Here is an 18,286-nt window from a genome sequence, read left to right on the forward strand (position 1 = left end):
ATGTATGTACCTGAACAATGCCTGCTATCTATCTCTGTAATATTCCTTTGGTAAAAAGTGGTTAATGTTAAACCTCACCTGAGACTGTACACTGAGTTGGTCATTGAGTGTCATTTTTTCCTGTTTAATTTGAGCCAATTCCTTCTGCAGTGTTGCCCTCTCTTCCTCCCACTGGTGCTTTTGTTGCTCCCACATAAGCTTCTCTTTTTCAAAGTCAGCCACTAAAATCTTCACCTGAAAAAATAAACCTTGTAATCATGTTTGGTCTTTTAAGTTTCTTGGAAGATCAGGGGAGTGGAGTATGTGAGTGGGAGTGGATTTATGTCTTCGACTTTGGTTACCTCCTTTGCAAGGGGGGAAAAGCCATTGGTATAAGTATAACATACTATTCAGCTGTTTTTTGCCATCTTTCTCAAGAGTTGGTGTTATGATCTGCTGGCTGTTCAACATGTCCTTAAACCTACTAGTCATCAGCTTTGCATAATAACACTGTGATCTCTGGTTTCCTACCCTCTTTCCTGGCTGGTCCAGTGATCTAAATGGAAGCCAATGCTATTCCCTATAGGTTAGTGTCTTGCCATCAGTTCATTATACAGTGGCTGCAAAAAATCTACACATAATATATGCAAGAAAAATCTATACATGTATGTGTACTTTTTGCTTGTATATTCTTGGCAACTAAAAATGGGGCACAGCTACCAATGATGTGGTATAGAGCCAGGCTTGCACCATTGTTCCTTAACAATCCATCCCTCAGTGAGCTGCCTGAGCTCTGTGAGAGAGGAAGTTGTGTATGCTGCTCCTGAGTAACCCCCCCCCCTTTTTTTTTCTTTCCCACCAACTTTGGCACCCTTTAACTCGCCTTCCAGTGTTCAGGATGGGGCATACCAAGCTTAGTATGGAAGAGAAAATCAGGGTCCTTACCCTATTAGAGCAGGGAATGTCTGTTATTTGTATGGACGCTGATTTGAAGGTGACAAGGCAAACTACAACCTGAAACATGCTGCTGAAGAGACAGGTGGATGCTAGTCCACGTATAACAGCACCACAGCTAAAGGAAAAGAACCCCAAATTACTTGGTCATGAGTCTGTGAGAACAGTACACCGCCACCTGCATGATGATCTGCAATTCTCACATCACAATGCTTGCAAGAAACCACTTGTATCCATAATATAGAAAAAGATCAGGGTCACTTTTTGCTGCAAATATTTACAGTGGGATGTGGAGAAGTGGAAAAATGTATTGTGGAGTGATGAAGCCACTTTCACTGTTACTGGAAACCGTCTTGGCAAAGTGTACTGTTGTCCTGGCAGTGATCCCTTGGACTCAAAATTCACACACGGTACTGTAAAACATCCTGATTCACTGATGGTTTGGGGTGCTTTTGGCTGCCATGATGTAGGTTCATTAGTGATACTACCAAAAAATGTAACTCTGATTGCAGACCAATATTTTGATCTACTTAATGATCATTTGGAGGACTGTTTTATTAAGTGCAAAACAGATGTCTTCATGCAGGATGGTGCACCATGCCACACTGCTAAACTCATCAAAGAATGGTTTGCATTCTGTGATGTGGAGTATATAAAAGATTGACCAGGTAATTCATCTGATTTAAACCCAATTGAGAACCTCTGGGTGCTCATAAAAGATAAGTTCTATGAGCACGACACTTCATCAATCCCCGAGCTAGAGGTAGCCATCAAGGATATTTGGAGGAATATGGACCCTGTGTGGCTTCAAAATCTTGCAGCATATGTCCCTAAACATCTCCAAGAATGTATCAAGAGAAAGGGGTGTCCAACAAAGTACTAGAGAGCTGGTAAGTACCTGATAATGTAGGTTATTTGAGGAAATTTATTATTTTTACTCTGGCACTTATTCCCTGTGGTGGGAGAAAAGAATACTGCCACCAGTATTTCCACTTGGATCGTAAGAGGCGAGAAGAAGGGGACGGGGAGTGGGACTAGGCATCCTTCTCCTTGTAGCCCCACAGGGGACATTCCTAAAAGAAAAAGCAAAGGCATAAGAGGGTCTGGGAGTTTTCTGACCAGCACCCTAAGGTTTGGGTCTTTTAATGTGCGTGGATGTAGTACAGATGAGAGTAAAAAGGAAGAGATAGGTAGTATGTTTATGAGAAGAAAGATGGATGTGTTGGCTTTGAGTGAAACTAAGTTGAAAGGGAAAGGTGAGTGTAAGTTTGGGAGTGTAAGTGGGAGGTTATCAGGAGTGAAGAGAGGGCAAGGGAGGGAAGGGGTGGCTATACTAGCAAGTGAAGAGATAGGTAAACGTGTAGTGGAGTGGAAGGAGGTTTCCTCAAGGATAATGTGGATGAAGGTGAAACTGGGAAAGGAGATGTGGGTTTTTGAAAGTGCATATGGGCCTGGCTGTGAGAAGAGCGTAGAAGAAAGAGAGGCTTTTTGGATAGATCTAAATGAGTGCATAGAGGATTTAGGGAGAAATATCAATGTAATAGTACTGGGAGACCTTAATGCTAGGGTAGGATATGATCCAATTGATGGAGTGGTTGGGAAATGTGGAGTTCCAGGAATGAATCGTTGTGGAGAGTTGATGGTGGAAATGTGTCTAGAAAGAGAGTTGATGAGAGCAAATACAGTGTTTTGGAAGAAAGTCAAGCATTAATACACATGGGAGAGGGTGGTGGAGGGAAGGGTGGTAGAGCATTAATGGACTATGTAGTGGTAAATAGGATTATGATAGGAAGAGTTAAGGATGTACATGTGCTAAGGGGAGAGGGTGGGGGAATATCAGATCATTTTTTGGTAGAAGATAAGTTGAGAGTGGAAGAGGAGAGGGACAAAGGGTAGGGGGGTGCTTAGAGTGAACTCTTTAAATGAAAAGGAAAAAGAGAAGGAGTACAAGAGGAAGCTGAAGGAGGAGTGGGAGGGAGTGAAGGATAGAGTAGAGCTAGGTGTAGAGGAGGAATGGGGATGGTTCAAGGAAATAGAAGGAAGGGTAGTGAATGGTGGGATGAGGAAACAAAGAAGGTTGTAGAAGAGAAGCGAGCTTTCACAGATTGGTTACAAAATAGGACAAGGGAGTCATATGAGAGGTACAAAGAAAAGAAAAGAGAAGTAAAGCAAAAGGTAAAGGAGGCAAAGAGGAGAGCAGATGTGAAATGGGGTATGAGTAGGACAGAAAATTTTGAAAGTAATAAAAAGATGTTTTGGAAAGAAATTGAGAGAGGAAGAGGAGGCAAATCAAGTAGAGAAGAAAAGGTAAAAGGTGCAGATGGAGAGATGATAATGGAAGAGAAGGCAGTAAGGGGAAGATGGGCAGAATATTTTAGGGAGTTGCTAAATGTGAAGGAGGATAGGGAGGGAAAGATAGCTGCAGTGGGAAACGCTAAGAAAATGACCGTGATGAGTGAGGAAAATGGAGGAGAAATAAGGAAGGATGAGGTGAAGGCAGTTGTTAAGATGATGAAAGCAGGTAAGGCACCTGGTCTGGATGGATGCCATGCAGAATGTCTAAAAAAAGGAGGTACAGTGATGGTGGACTGGCTGGTGAGGATATTAAATGTTTGCTGGAGAGAGGGTAGAGTGCCGGAGGACTGGAGGAGTGCCTGTATAGTTCCTCTTTACAAGGGAAAAGGGGACAGATGTGAATGTAGTAGTTTCAGAGGGATTAGCTTGTTACGTGTAGTTGGGAAGGCTTATGGGAGGATCTTGATTGAGAGGATTAGGAGAGGAACAGAGGGAGTAATTGGTGAGGAACAGTGTGGATTTAGGACAGGTAGAGGTTGTGTAACTCAGATTTTTGTGGTAAGACAGATATGTGAGAAAGCTATAGGAAAGGGGAAGGATGTTTTTTGGGCCTTTATGGACCTGGAAAAGGCTTACGACAGGGTAGACAGAAAGGTACTGTGGGAGGTTTTGCGGATATACGGGATAGGAGGAAAGCTTCTGGGAGCTGTCAAGAATTTTTATGAGAGTAGTAGAGTTTGTGTCAGGATTAGAAATGGAGAGAGGGAGTGGTTCGAGGTAAAGGTGGGACTTCATCAAGGATACGTTATGTTGCCCTGGCTGTTCAATGTATACATGGATATACGGGATAGGAGGAAACCTTCTGGGAGCTGTCAAGAGTTTTTATGAGAGTAGTAGAGTTTGTGTCAGGATTGGAAATGGAGAGAGTCAGTGGTTCGAGGTAAAGGTGGGACTTCATCAAGGATACGTTATGTTGCCCTGGCTGTTCAACTTATACATGGATGGGGTAGTGCGAAAGGTAAATGCAAGGGAAGTGGGTCAGGGATTGGAGATGGTTAAAGAAAATGGAGAAAAGTGGGAGGTGAGCCAGCTGTTGTTTGCGGACGACACTGCGCTTGTGGCAGGATCGGAGGAGGGATTGAGGAAGTTGATGACAGAGTTTGGGAGAGTGTGTGATAGAAAAAAGCTAAAGATAAATGTGGGTAAAAGTAAGGTGATGAGATGTACAAGGGGTGAAAGTGGCAGTAGTCTGGAAGTGAGCATTAAGGGAGAGTGACTGGAGGAAGTGGATAGTTTTAGATACTTGGGTGCAAATGTCGCAGGAAAAGGTGGAGTGAAGGTGGAGGTAGAATGTAGATTGAGAGAAGCCAGCAAGTACCTTGGTGGATTAAAGAGTGTAATGAGGAATAGACATTTGGGAATGGATTCTAAGAGGAGACTATATGAAGGAGTGATAGTACCAACAGCACTGTATGGGGCAGACACATGGAACATAAGAGAAGAAGAGAGAAGGAGTTTGAATGTGTTTGAGATGAGGTGTCTGAGAAGTATGATGTGGGTTACTAGGCTGGATAGAGTGAGAAATGAGGAGGTGAGGAGGAGAACAAGGGTGGAAAGGGGGTTGGGAGATAGGGTTGATGAAAGACTATTAGGATGGTTTTGACACATGGAAAGAATGAGTGAAGAAAGACTAGTAAAAGAGGTATGGAAGGCAGATGTGGAGGGAGTGAACATGAAGGAATGTCCTAGGATGAGGTGGATGGATGGGGTGAAGGGGGCTTTGGGGAAGAGGGGAATGTCTGTTGAGGAAGGACGGGAGAGGACAGAAGATAGGGGTGAATGGAGAATGGTTGTATATGGATGATGTTGTGATGCATGAGGTGGAATGGGCGGGGGGATGGGGGGTGAGGTAGTATGTGTGAGCAAATTTTGACACAGCCCGAAGGGATTTCTCCCCGTCTTCTCCTTTATGCATGGGGGGACAGAGAGGGGGGGTCGCCGATTTAATGAAGCGGCCTTGCTGTGGATGTGCTGTGTCTTGCGACACTGCTTCTGACCCAGGGCAGTGGACAAGGTGCAGGGATGACCCGTCATCCAGAAGGTGCTAAGATGAGAGGGAGGGTGGAGGCGTGTGGAGTGTATTCAGCGATGGAATGGGTGGGAATGATTTTATGCCTTTTCCTTTTTGGCTACCTCCCTTGTAAGGGGGAAGGAGCCTTGGTATATGTATGTATGTACTCTGGCACCTAATTTTCTGTCCCCCACTGTAAATTGGAAAAAACAGGTATTACATAATATCATGAAAGGTGCCAAATTGTGGATAGTGTACAGACTCTATTTCAGAATGACCATTGGTGACAAGGACAAACTGGCCCCTCCTGTGATATGTGGAGGTTGTCAATCTACTCTAGAAGGATGGTTAATGAAACTGTGACATAGGAAATAATAAACCTTGATGTTAGAAAATTACACAATCCAGATGGAGTCATAAGGTGTGCAAAGATGGTGTGTGGAACAAAGAGGGCGGGAGGAAATAGAAGGAAGGGTAGTGAGTGGTGGGATGAGGAAGCAAAGAAGGGTGTAGACGAGAAGAATCAGGCATTCATAGATTGGCTACAAATTAGGACGAGGGAATTGTATGAGAGGTACAAAGTAAAGAGAAGGGAAATTAACCATAAGATAAAGGATGCAAAGAGGAGAGCAGAGGTGAAATGGGGTATGAGTAGGACAGAAAATTTTGAAAAAAAAAAAAAAAAAAAAAAATTGGAATGAAATTAAGAGAGACAGGAGACAAATCAAGTAGAGAAGAAAAGGTAAAAGGTGCAGATGGAGAGATGATAATGGAAGAGAGGGCAGTGAGAGGAAGGTGGGCAGAGTATTTGAGGGAGTTGCTAAATGTGAAGGAGGATAGGGAGGGAAAGGTAGTTGCAGTGGGAAGTGCTAAGAAAATGAGAGTGATGAGTGAGGAAAATGGAGGAGAAATAGGAAAAGATGAAGTGAAAGCAGCTGTTAAGATGATGTGAGCAGGTAAAGCACCTGGATTGGATGGATGCCATGCAGAATGTCTGAAGAAAGGAGGTACAGTTATGGTGGACTGGCTGGTGAGGTTATCTAATGTTTGTTTAACCCGTTGCGGCCGATCGCGGTAAAATAAAATGTCACGCCAGAGACGACGGGGTAGGTGAAAATTTTTTTTTCTCTGTTTATGGGCTAAATCAACTCATTTGGGTCTAAATAGTAAGAAAAACATCAATAGACAAGTCACCTTGGCGTATTTTGGTGGTAGGGAGCAACCTATGAGACGACGGGGTAGGTTGAGGGAGTGCCACAGGCGAGACAATGGCCGCCATGTTGCCAGGCTCGATTGGTGGCGGAGAAGACACACGCGATCTTCTTCCGTATGCCTCCGCCGTACTGACGGACGTTGACGGTTCCTCTTCTCCTCCTTCCTCTCCTCCTTCCTCGTCAGAGGAAAAATTAACGTGGATGCCAGGGAACAAGGATGCATCCTCCTCCATTTCTTCCCTGAACAATGTCTGTGCGTGCGCGGTGGGTCGGTAATTATCGTCCACAGAATCACTATCACCAGAACCACTAGTGTCACTGTCACTTAGTAGGGCACTTTCATCTAAAACAGCCCGAATTTTGGCTGATGTGTCCAAAATAGCACGTGATTTCCGCGGCATTTTCGCTAATGGGGTCGAGCGAGTACGCACAAATAGAGGTCAGGGGTCAACTGGTGAGGGTGCGTGGGTCGCGCCGTGGGTGGTCGGGGTGCGCGCGCAGACACTGTGCGTGGGTATAACACATGCCAATGTGCCATACTATTCATATTTTACCCAAACAAGTCATAACTCTTGCTAATTTCGTATTTTAAAACGTGACGGATTATTACGTCAATCGTCGCTCGTTCGGCTTTTTATTCTGAGGCGCGGAAAATACATCCTCCATGTTTACCGTAAAATTGAACCAGTTTAGGAAACTGGCAACTCAATCAGGCTCCTTCCCTGGGAAGATCCATCACTCCTCTATCACGTGACACCCGGTAGAAGCTCAGGGGGCGGGTATTTCAAAAGTTACATAGCAACAAATGAAAGCCACTTACGCGACGGATCATTACGTCGATCGTCACAGCGGTAACCTTTTAGGTGACGTAATATTACGTCGGTCGTACACAACGGGTTAAGAGAGGGCAGAGTGCTGGAGAACTGGAGGAGTGCCTGTATAGTTCCACTTTACAAGGGAAAGGGGGACAAGTGTGAGTCTAGTAGTTTCAGAGGGATCAGCTTGTTGAGTGTAGTTGGGAAGGCTTATGGGAGGGTCTTGATTGAGAGGATTAGGAGAGGATCATAGGAAGGAATTGGTGAGGAACAGTGTGGTTTTAGGACAGGTAAGGGTTGTGTAAATAAAATTTTTCTGGTAAGACATATGTGAAAAAGCTATAGGAAAAGGTAAGGATGTTTTTTGAGCATTTATGGATCTGGAAAAGGCTTACAACAGGGTAGAAAGGCACCATGGGAGGTAGTGCAGATATATGGGAGAGGAGGAAAGCTGTTAAGAGCAGTCAAGAGTTTTTACGTGAGTAGTAGAGCTTGTGTTAGGATTAGAAATGGAGAGAGTGAATGGTATGAGGTAAAGGTGGGACTTCGTCAGGGATGTGTTATGTCGCCCTGGCTGTTCAATCTATACATGGATGGGGTGATGAAGAAGTGAATGCAAGGGTAGTGGGTCAGGGTGGTGGAGATGGTTAAAGAAAATGGAGAGAAGTGGGAAATAAGCCAATTGTTGTTTGCTGACGACACTGCGCTTGTAGCAGGATCAGAAGAGGGATTGAGGAAGTTAGTGAGAGTCTGAGAAGGTGTGTGAAAGAAGGAAGCTGAAGATAAATGTGGGTAAAAGTAAGGTGATGAGATGTACAAAGGGAGAGAGTGACAGCAGGCTGGAAGTGAGTATTAAGGGAGAGAGACTGGAGGAAGTGGATAGTTTTAGATACTTGGGTGTGAATGTGACAGGAAAGGGAGGAGTGGGGGTGGAGGTAGAATGTAGATTGAGAGAAGCGAGTAAATGCCTTGGTGGATTAAAAAATGTAACTTGAAATAGACATCTGGGAATGGATGCTAAGTGGAGGTTACATGAAAGAGTGATTGTGCCAACAGCACATGGAACATAAGAGAGGAAGAGAGAAGGAGTTTGAATGTGGTTGAGATGAAATATTTGAGAAGTATGATAGGGGTAACTATGCTTGAGTGAGAAATGAGGAGGTGAGGAGAACAGGGGTGGAAAGGGAGTTGGGAGATAGGGTTGATGAAAGAGTATTGGGATGGTTTGGACACATGGAAAGAATGAGTGAAGAAAGATTAGTAAAAGAGGTGTAGAAGGCAGAGGTGGAAGGAGTGAATATGAGGGGGCAATCTAGGATGAGATGGATGGATGGGGTGAAAGGGGCATTACAAAAGACAGGAATGTCTGTGGAGGAAGGATGGGACAGGACAGAAGATAGGGGTGAATGGAGAAGAGTTGTGTATGGAAGATGCTGTGATGCATGAGGGGGAGTGAGTGGGGGGGGTGTGGGGTGAGGAAGTATGTATCAGAAAAAAATCTGACTCAGCCCGAAGGGATTTCTCCCCGTCTTCTCCTTTTCTGCATGGGGGGACGGAGAGGGGAGTCGCTGAATTTATGAAGCGGCTTTGCTGTGGATGTGCTGTGTCTTGCAACACTGCTTCTGACCCTGGGCAGTGGACAGGATGCAGGGATGACCCGTCATCCAGGAGGTGCCAAGATGTGAGGGAGGGAAGAGGGTGGAGGGGAGTGGAGTGTGTAGGGGATGGAATGGGTGGGAGTGATTTCTATGCCTTTTTCTTTTTGGTTACCTCCCATGTAAGGGGGAGAAAAGCCTTTGGTATATGTATGTATGTATGTACAAGGAAAGTTATTGAAATGGATGGAAGATTTCTTGAACGGGAGAAAAAATGAGGGTGGTACTTAGAGACAAATACTCAACCTGAGATGAAATGATAAGTGGAGTCCCACAAGGTTCTGTATTGCTTCCGATAATGTTTGCCATATATATAAATGACATGGATAAAGGTGTGGTATGTTATATGACCTTCTTTGCAGATGATGCAAAACTACTAAAAAAAAAAGTAAGTACAGAGGAAAACTGTGAATCACTAGAGAGACAGCTCCCAGAAGCTTTCCTCCTATCCCATATATCTGTATAACCTCCCACAGTGCCTTTCTGTCTACCCTATCATAAGCCTTTTCCGGACCCATAAAAGCCCAAAAAACATCCTTCCCCTTTCCTATAGCTTTCTCACATATCTGTCTTACCATAAAAACCTGATCTACACAACCTCTACCTGTCCTAAATCCACACTGTTCCTCACCAATTACTCCTGTTTCTCTCCTAATCCTCTCAATCAAGATCCTCCCATAAGCCTTCCCAACTACACTTAACAAGCTAATCCCTCTGAAACTATTACATTCACACTTGTCCCCTTTTCCCTTGTAAAGAGGAACTATACACGCACTCCTCCAGACCTCTGGCACTCTACCCTCTCTCCAGAAATCATTAAATAACCTCACCAGCCAGTCCACCATCACTGTACCTCCCTTTTTCAGACATTCTGCATGGCTTCCATCCAGACCAGGTGCCTTACCTGCTTTCATCATCTTAACAACTGCCTTCACCTCATCCTTCCTTATTTCTCCTCCATTTTCCTCACTCATCACTCTCATTTTCTTAGCATTTCCCACTGCAACTATCTTTCCCTTCCTATCCTCCTTCACATTTAGCAACTCCCTAAAATATTCTGCCCATCTTCCCCTTACTGCCTTCTCTTCCATTATCATCTCTCCATCTGCACCTTTTACCTTTTCTTCTCTACTTGATTCGCCTCCTCTTCCTCTCTTAACCACTTCAGTACGGGACTTAAATCTCGCGGGCAGCAGCCAATGCCAGCCGTATGACGTAACGTAATAATATTCGCATCATAAAATATAGTTGCCGCTTATATCGATCGTTCTCTCTTTCACCCGCGAATTTTAAAAACCACAGAGAATGGGATTCAGGGCGCATTTGGGAGAATGTAAAAACACAGGGGCGACTACAATAAATATAATCAAGACGCCGATATGGCAGCGTCGCGAATCCACTTGCTCCTCATGACGCCTACGTGTGCGGCACCGTATGGAAGGGGTTAATTTCTTTCCAAAACATTTTTTTATTACTTTCAAAATTTTCTGTCATACTCTTACCCCATTTCACATCTGCTCTCCTCTTTGCCTCCTTTACCTTTTGCTTTACTTCTCTTTTCTTTTCTTTGTACCTCTCATATGACTCCCTCGTCCTATTTTGTAACCAATCTGTGAAAGCTCGCTTCTTCTCTTCTACAACCTTCTTTGTTTCCTCATCCCACCATTCACTACCCTTTCTTCTATTTCCCCCTGTTCTTCTTGTTCCACACACCATCCTTGCACACTTTATGACTCCCTCCTTGAACCATCCCCATTCCTCCTCCACACCCAGATCTACTCTATCCTTTACTCCCTCCCACTCCTCCTTCAGCTTCTTTTCGTACTCCTCCTTTTTCTTTTCATTTAAAGAGTTCACTCTAAGAACCTCCCTACCTTTTGTCCCTTTCCTCTTTCTCCATCTATCCTCCACTCTCAACTTACCTTCCATTAAAAAATGATCTGATATTCCCCCACCCTCTCCCCTTAGCACATGTACATCCTTAACTCTTCCTATCATAATCCTATTTACCACTACATAATCCATTAGCGCTCTATCTACCACCCTTCCCTCCACCACCCTCTCCCATGTGTACTGCTTGACTTTCTTCCGAAACACTGTATTTGCTATCATCAACTCTCTTTCCAGACACATTTCCACCATCAACTCTCCACTACGATTCTTTCCTGGAACTCCACATTTCCCAACCACTCCATCGATTCGACCATTTCCTACCCTAGCATTAAGGTCTCCCAGTACTATTACATTTACATTTCTTCCTAAATCCTCTATGCACTCTTTAAATCTATCCAAAAGGCCTCCCTTTCTTCTACACTCTTCTCACTACCAGGCCCATATACACTTACAAAAACCCACATCTCCTTTCACAGTTTCTCCTTCATCCACATTATCCTTGAGGAAACCTCCTTCCACTCCACTACACGTTTACCTATCTCTTCACTTACTAGAATAGCCACCCCTTCCCTCCCTTGCCCTCTCTTCACTCCTGATAACCTCCCACTTACACTCCCAAACTTACACTCACCCTTACCTTTCAACTTAGTTTCACTCAAAGCCAACACATCCATCTTTCTTCTCACAAACATACTACCTATCTCTTCCCTTTTACTCTCATCTGTACCACATCCACGCACATTAAAAGACCCAAACCTTAGGGTGCTGGTTAGAAAACTCCCAGACCCTCTTATGCCTTTGCTTTTTCTTTTAGGAATGTCCCCTGTGGGGCTACAAGGAGAAAGATGCCTAGTCCCAATCCCCGTCCCTTTCTTCTCGCCTCTTACGATCCAAGTGGGAATACTTGGTGGCAGTATTCTTTTCTCCCACCACAGAAAAAGAATACTCAGAGAAATAGCACAGGACAGCAACAAGGGGTTGGGGGACAGCATAATTGGGGGACAGCATAATGGAGGGACAGTCATAGTATAAAAGTGTCATCATTTCTCTATGAACAGTTTTCCTTTATCATAGACAAAATGATGTGTGGCTCTGGTCCATAGGGGTGCCCCATATAGACCCTAAAGTATCAACTGCATGCTACTTTGCCACAATAACAAGCAGCCAATACCCCAGACGGTAGCTGTCAAGAGTTATTATGAGAGTAGTAGAGCTTGTGTCAGGATTGGAAATGGAGAGAGTCAGTGGTTGAAGGTAAAGGTGGGACTTCGTCAAGGATGCGTTATGTCACCCTGGCTGTTCAACTTATACATGGATGGGGTGGTGTGCGAGGTAAATGCAAGGGTAGTGGGTCAGGGATTGGAGATGGTTAAAGAAAATGGAGAAAAGTGGGAGGTGAGCCAGCTGTTGTTTGCGGACGACACTGCACTTGTGGCAGGATCGGAGGAGGGATTGAGGAAGTTGGTGACAGAGTTTGGGAGAGTATGTGATAGAAGAAAGCTAAAGATAAATGTGGGTAAAAGTAAGGTGATGAGATGTACAAGGGGTGAAAGTGGTAGTAGACTGGAAGTGAGCATTAAGGGAGAGTGACTGGAGGAAGTGGATAGTTTTAGATACTTGGGTGCAAATGTCGCAGGAAAAGGTGGAGTGAAGGTGGAGGTAGAATGTAGATTGAGAGAAGCGAGTAAATGCCTTGGTGGATTAAAGAGTGTAATGAGGAACAGACATTTGGGAATGGATGCTAAGAGGAGACTGTATGAAGGAATGATTGTGCCAACAGCACTGTATAGGGCGGAAACATGGAAGATAAGAGAAGAAGAGAGGAGGAGTTTGAATGTGTTAAGGTGAGGTGTCTGAGAAGTATGATGGGGGTTACTAGGCTGGATAGAGTGAGAAATGAGGAGGTGAGGAGGTGAGGAGGAGAACAGGGGTGGAAAAGGAGTTGGGAGATAGGGTTGATGAAAGAGTATTAGGATGGTTTGGACACATGGAAAGAATGAGTGAAGAAAGACTAGTAAAAGAGGTATGGAAGGCAGATGTGGAGGGAGTGAACATGAGGGGATGTCCTAGGATGAGGTGGATGGATGGGGTGAAGGGGGCTTTGGGGAAGAGGGGAATGTCTGTTGAGGAAGGACAGGAGAGGACAGAAGACAGGGGTGAATGGAGAATGGTTGTATATGGATGATGTTTTGATTGCATGAGGTGAAATGGGCGGGGGGATGGGGGGTGAGGTAGTATGTGTGAGCAAAAATTGACGAAGCCCGAAGGGATTTCTCCCAGTCCTCTCCTTTTATGCAATGGGGGGACGGAGAGGGGGGGGGGTCGCCAATTTAATGAAGCAGCCTTGCTGTGGATGTGCTGTGTCATGCGATACTGCTTCTGACCCAGGGCAGTGGACAAGGTGCAGGGATGACCCGTCATCCAGGAGGTGCTCAGATTACAAAGGATTACAAAGGCGGAGCATGCCGACAGGAAACCTTTTGGTCCATATCTAGGTCGGATGCGAAAAAAAAATCATAATAATAATAAAATGATAAATAAAAACTATAATCATGTAAATAACAAATAAAATACATAAATAAATGCATAGGTATAGTTAAATAATAAACAAACAGGTAAATAGTAAATAATAATAAATTGACATATAACTAATAATAAATGAAAATCACAGACAAATGATAACAAAGCAAAAACAAATAATATAAAATAAATTATAATCATTACAGCATCTTGCTTAGGTGTTTATCTAAATGATTCTTAAAGCTTCGAACTGAACTACATTGCACTACCTGTGCAGGAAGTTTATTCCATTCATTAACTACACGGTTGGCAAAGTTGTTTCTACCTACTTCCAAATTTAATCTATTTCCGGACAGTTTGAGACCATTGTTTCTTGTCGGATTCTTATTCAATGTGAAAATTTTGTCACTTTTGATGTTATAAATTCCCTTTAAAATCTTAAAAGACCTGTATCAAGTCACCTCTGAGTCTACACTTTTTTAGGGAAAACAGATTCATATGTTTTAGTCAATTTTTGTATGATTTTATTTTGATATTTGGAATCAGTTTTGTGGCTCGCCGTTGTATTTTTTCCAGTCTGTCAATGTCTTTAATGAGATTCAGTGACCATACGGAAACAGCATATTCCAAATGTGGGAGGGAGGGTGGAGGGGTGTGGAGTGTATTCAGGGATGGAATGGGTGGAAATGATTTTATGCCTTTCCCTTTTTGGCTACCTCCCTTGTAAAGGGGAAAAAGCCTTGGGAATGGAGTCAAAAGTGGGAGGTGAACTTCAACATCAAGAAATGTAGTATAATAGAATCTGGAAAAAGTAAAAATAGAATATTCGGAAAATATAAAATTGGTACAAAGGAAGTAAAATAATTTAGCTCGGAAAGGGACCTAGGAGTAATTATCAGCAAAGATATGTCACCAGACAAGCATATTAACAAAATAGTCAGAGAAACCTTCAATTTACTAAGATCAATGAAAGTGGCCTTTGACTGCTGGGATGAGGAAATGGTGAAGAAAATATTAGTCATTCTGATAAGACCAAAATTGGAGTATGCTGCGACACTATGGACACCCAGTACATAAAAGAATATAAAGAAATTAGAAAGAATTCAAAGAGCAATGACAAAGATGGCACCAACACTCTCTAAATTGACATATGAACAAAGATTCTCCAAACTGGAACTACTAACCCTGGAACAAAGAAGAGAAAGAGGAGATCTATTGGTCATTTACAGAATTATGAAAGGGATGGGAGTCCTCGACAGAGAAGATTTATTAAAGTGGGATAAAAGAAAAACAAGAGGACATGAAAAGAAACTCAAAAGGATAGTTATAGAAGAGATCTGAAAACTAATAGTTTCCCACACAGAGTGGTAGATGCCTGGAACAATGTGGATGAGGCAACAGTGTGTGCCAAAACTATACAAGAATTTAAGAACAAACCTGATGCTGAAAGATGGGTCACTACGAGCATAGCTCTCTTCCTGTATAGGTAAATACAATTAGGTAAAATAGACAATTGGAGAAAAAGAGACAGAACCCTATGAGCATTGCTGCTTTCCTACCACAATTAGATAAATACATAGTACATACATACATATACCAAGGCTCCTTCCCCCTTACAAGGGAGGTAGCCAAAAAGGAAAAGGCATAAAATCATTCCCACCCATTCCATTCCTGAACACACTCCACACCCCTCCACCCTCCCTCCTACCTTAGCACCTCCTGGATGACGGGTCATCCCTGCACCTTGTCCACTGCCCTGGGTCAGAAGCAGTGTCGCAAGACACAGCACATCCACAACAAGGCCGCTTCATTAAATCGGCGACCCCTCTCCATCCCCCCCCATCCATAAAAGGAGAGGACGGGGAGAAATCCCTTCGGGCTGCATCAAATGTTGCTCACACATACATAGTAATATGAATAAAAAACAAAAATATAAACAAGATTGGTATTACCTTTTCATTGGCAAGTTGTTCTATATTGACATCCTCTGCAGTTGATGGTTCTTTCACAGGTTCTTCTTCTTGTTCTTCTTTCCACTGACCAAGACACGGTTGTGACTTGTATGCAATGTCCTGCTGCACTTTGGTTTTCCCTTTTCCTTTTGATTTCTTACGCTTAAAAATGGGTTTGACACAACCTCTATAGGGCTCATAGGGAATAAATTTTGGCTCTTCATTAGAGGATACAGAAGTCTGTAAGCTTACAGTTTTATTGTCTATTGGACTTGTAATAATTTGTTTCTTGGCAGTGAGGGGGATAATCTTCTTGCTACTAAGGTCCTTCGGTGGTACATTGAGCAAAGCCATATCAGGACTTGTAAACAGTGGTACCTTGGTCAGTTTGTTTGCAACCATCTTCACTTCAGGTAAGCTAGGTACAGATGAAGACTTTTTTACCCCCTTCAATTCAGGTAAGCTTGGTGGAGATGCACACTTTTTTGTGACACTATCTTTGTCTGATTCTCTATCACTAGACTTTGTAGAATTCTTCCTTTCATTCACATAGTCCATCTTTGTCACCTTTGTTTTAGTTTTCTTAGTTGCTGCATTTTGTGGAACTCGTAGTAGTATGGCATCCTGTAGCACTGAAACTGGTGCTTGTTCCTCCCCATCACCAGCTGATCTTTGGACTGCTGCACATCTCTGAAGAGTTACACCTGAAATGAGGTAAATTTGTTAGCACTGTTTCTGAGGGTGGTTTTTGTTATGCATGAATGGTTGAGTGGTGGCATGCATAAAAGTACCCCGTGTGCTAGGGTATAAAAATATGTACGTAGGTTTCTACATCTAATCAAGTACTTCTGTATACATAGGCTTGGATACATAAAGGGAGCCCTGTCTATATCAATCAGCGAATATTGTACCGCACTAATGTCACAATGTAAATTGTTCACGTCCACAGGCCTGATAGGGTCCAATCACCACGAAGTCTCTGCTCCAATTGTCTGGTGGCGGGAACTATGCCGTGACATCATGGCGTCAGCGTGGCAAAGGTAATGGATGATATATACAACAGCATCTTAGCCTGAATTGTCCTAGCTAGGTCATCTATCATACATAATCCCTATGCTCCGTTACACATGGGATTAAGTGTCTCCTATCCTGACATGTGTTTACAAATGTATGTGTGTCGTATGCCTATGAGTGTCTATCGTGATCACGCCATATGTGCGGGGATATCAAATACCTAGACCTGGACACATGTGCCACAGTTTTGGTGTATCCTGTTCTCATTCCCAGTGCTTAGTTTTGTAATGTCTAGGATTTTCTACAAGGGAGGCAGTCAACTGTAGTTCTAAAAATTCTCTGTAAACTGCAATTGGGGTTTCTTTCTGCTGATCAAATTCTGTATTTGCTACTTATCTTAGTATATTCAATTTCTCATTTGTTTTTATGATGAAGTCCTTGATGCATAGAAGAAAATCTTCATTAACCATGACATAAAAATCTATTAACAAATCTATGCATGTAAAAAGTCTGTCTTACCTGGAACTGGATAATGCACTACCTTGCCACTCATTCTTCAATCCACCAGTCTGTAAAATAACAGAGAATAGGTTTAAAATATTTTTACCTTATACAGGTTTTCCCCACTATATGATTGGGTTATGTTCCTGAAAACCAGATTGAATAATGAATGATCAGATAACAAACTTAAGTTTTAATAGGATTTAATTCAATGGGGAGAGTAGCCTTGGCCTAGCCTATATCGAGAGATATATAACACTTTTCCACGTCATCCAGAGAGGTAGTGTTGTAGACACATTATTTTTTTATACAGTGGTTTCCCTGGTAGGCCTATATCCACTGGAAAGAGCAGAAAAAGAGACTCTGTAGATCGCTAATAGCCACTAGTTCCCTGATTCTGCACCACACATACCTTTTATGGCTAGTCTTACTAAAATCCTGAGGAAGTCTTCTCCTCATCATCAGAGGTGGTAAGGCTTGATGTATCCTGGGCAGCAGAGGTGGATGGAAGAGTGCCAGACATAGACTGGAGAGGTGGTGGAGGAGAGTCTGGATCAGCTGATGCAGGGCAGGAGGTTGGGTGGGAAGGAGCAGCAGGTTTGAAGAAACTGGAAATGGTGGTTTGCCTTGCCTTTTTTTTTTTCTTTGCCTCGAATATATCTCTGTAGACCTTGAAGGTTTGCTCCACATTATAGGCATCTGTTCCACTTTGTGTTGGGTTTGGGTCCCTATCCTTTATTTCTTGATTGCACTTAGGCCAGAGAACACCTTACAAAGTGTTTTGATGTCAAGGCCTCGCTGGGGTGCATCATCATCATCATTGCCATGGAGAGCTCATTCTTGTTCCAACTCCATCAGATCTTCATTGCTGAGTGGCTTATCATGGGACTGTAGCAATTCATTCACATCATCTTCATCCACCTCCTTGAAGCCAGCCATATGTGAGAGCCTGACGATGTCCTTACGAATGGGTGCCACATCACTAAATCCAATGAAGTTGTCAGCTGGCTTGACACACTTGGGCCACAGTTTCTTCCAGCAGCCATTCATTGTTTTTTCTGTCACCTCCTTCCATGCTGCATTGATATTGTCAATGGCCTTCTTGATATTATAATTGGCCCAGAACTGCTTGACTGTGGGCTTGTCTGGGCTGTCAGTCATGTTAATCAGCTGACTCATTGTAAGGCACTGGTAATACACCTTGAAAGTGGCAGTCACACCTTGGTCCACGGGCTGGATGAGTGCTGTTGTGTTTTTGGGCAGAAACATCACCTTTATGTTGTCTGTCCAATCTTCCATGGTTGTTGGGTGGCTTGGGGCACTGTCAACCAGCAGGAGGAAACTGCTGGCAATGTTTTCTTTGACAGCATAGTCATGCAGTGCAGGGGACAAATAATTTGCAACATAATGCTGGTTCATAGAA

General features: G+C 43.3%; 1 protein-coding gene across 7 annotated transcripts in view; it reads right to left on the reverse strand.

The window, feature by feature from the left end:
- The window catches only part of LOC143037434 (uncharacterized), a 102,839-nt gene that overhangs the window by 72,352 nt on the left and 12,201 nt on the right, over window positions 1-18,286 (reverse strand). For all 7 annotated transcript variants that reach the window (XM_076205652.1, XM_076205651.1, XM_076205650.1 and 4 more), the window contains 3 exons: window positions 16,882-16,931; window positions 15,349-16,052; window positions 79-234 (listed from right to left, as the gene is read on the reverse strand). In XM_076205652.1, the coding sequence (XP_076061767.1) occupies window positions 79-234; window positions 15,349-16,052; window positions 16,882-16,915 (894 nt within the window). In that variant the 5' untranslated portion in view covers window positions 16,916-16,931. The remainder of the gene's footprint in view (window positions 1-78; window positions 235-15,348; window positions 16,053-16,881; window positions 16,932-18,286) is intronic.

Source organism: Oratosquilla oratoria, chromosome 22 (genome assembly GCF_046742065.1).
Source record: "Oratosquilla oratoria isolate Oo_2021 chromosome 22, ASM4674206v1, whole genome shotgun sequence".
Classification (NCBI taxonomy): Eukaryota; Metazoa; Arthropoda; class Malacostraca; order Stomatopoda; family Squillidae; genus Oratosquilla; species Oratosquilla oratoria.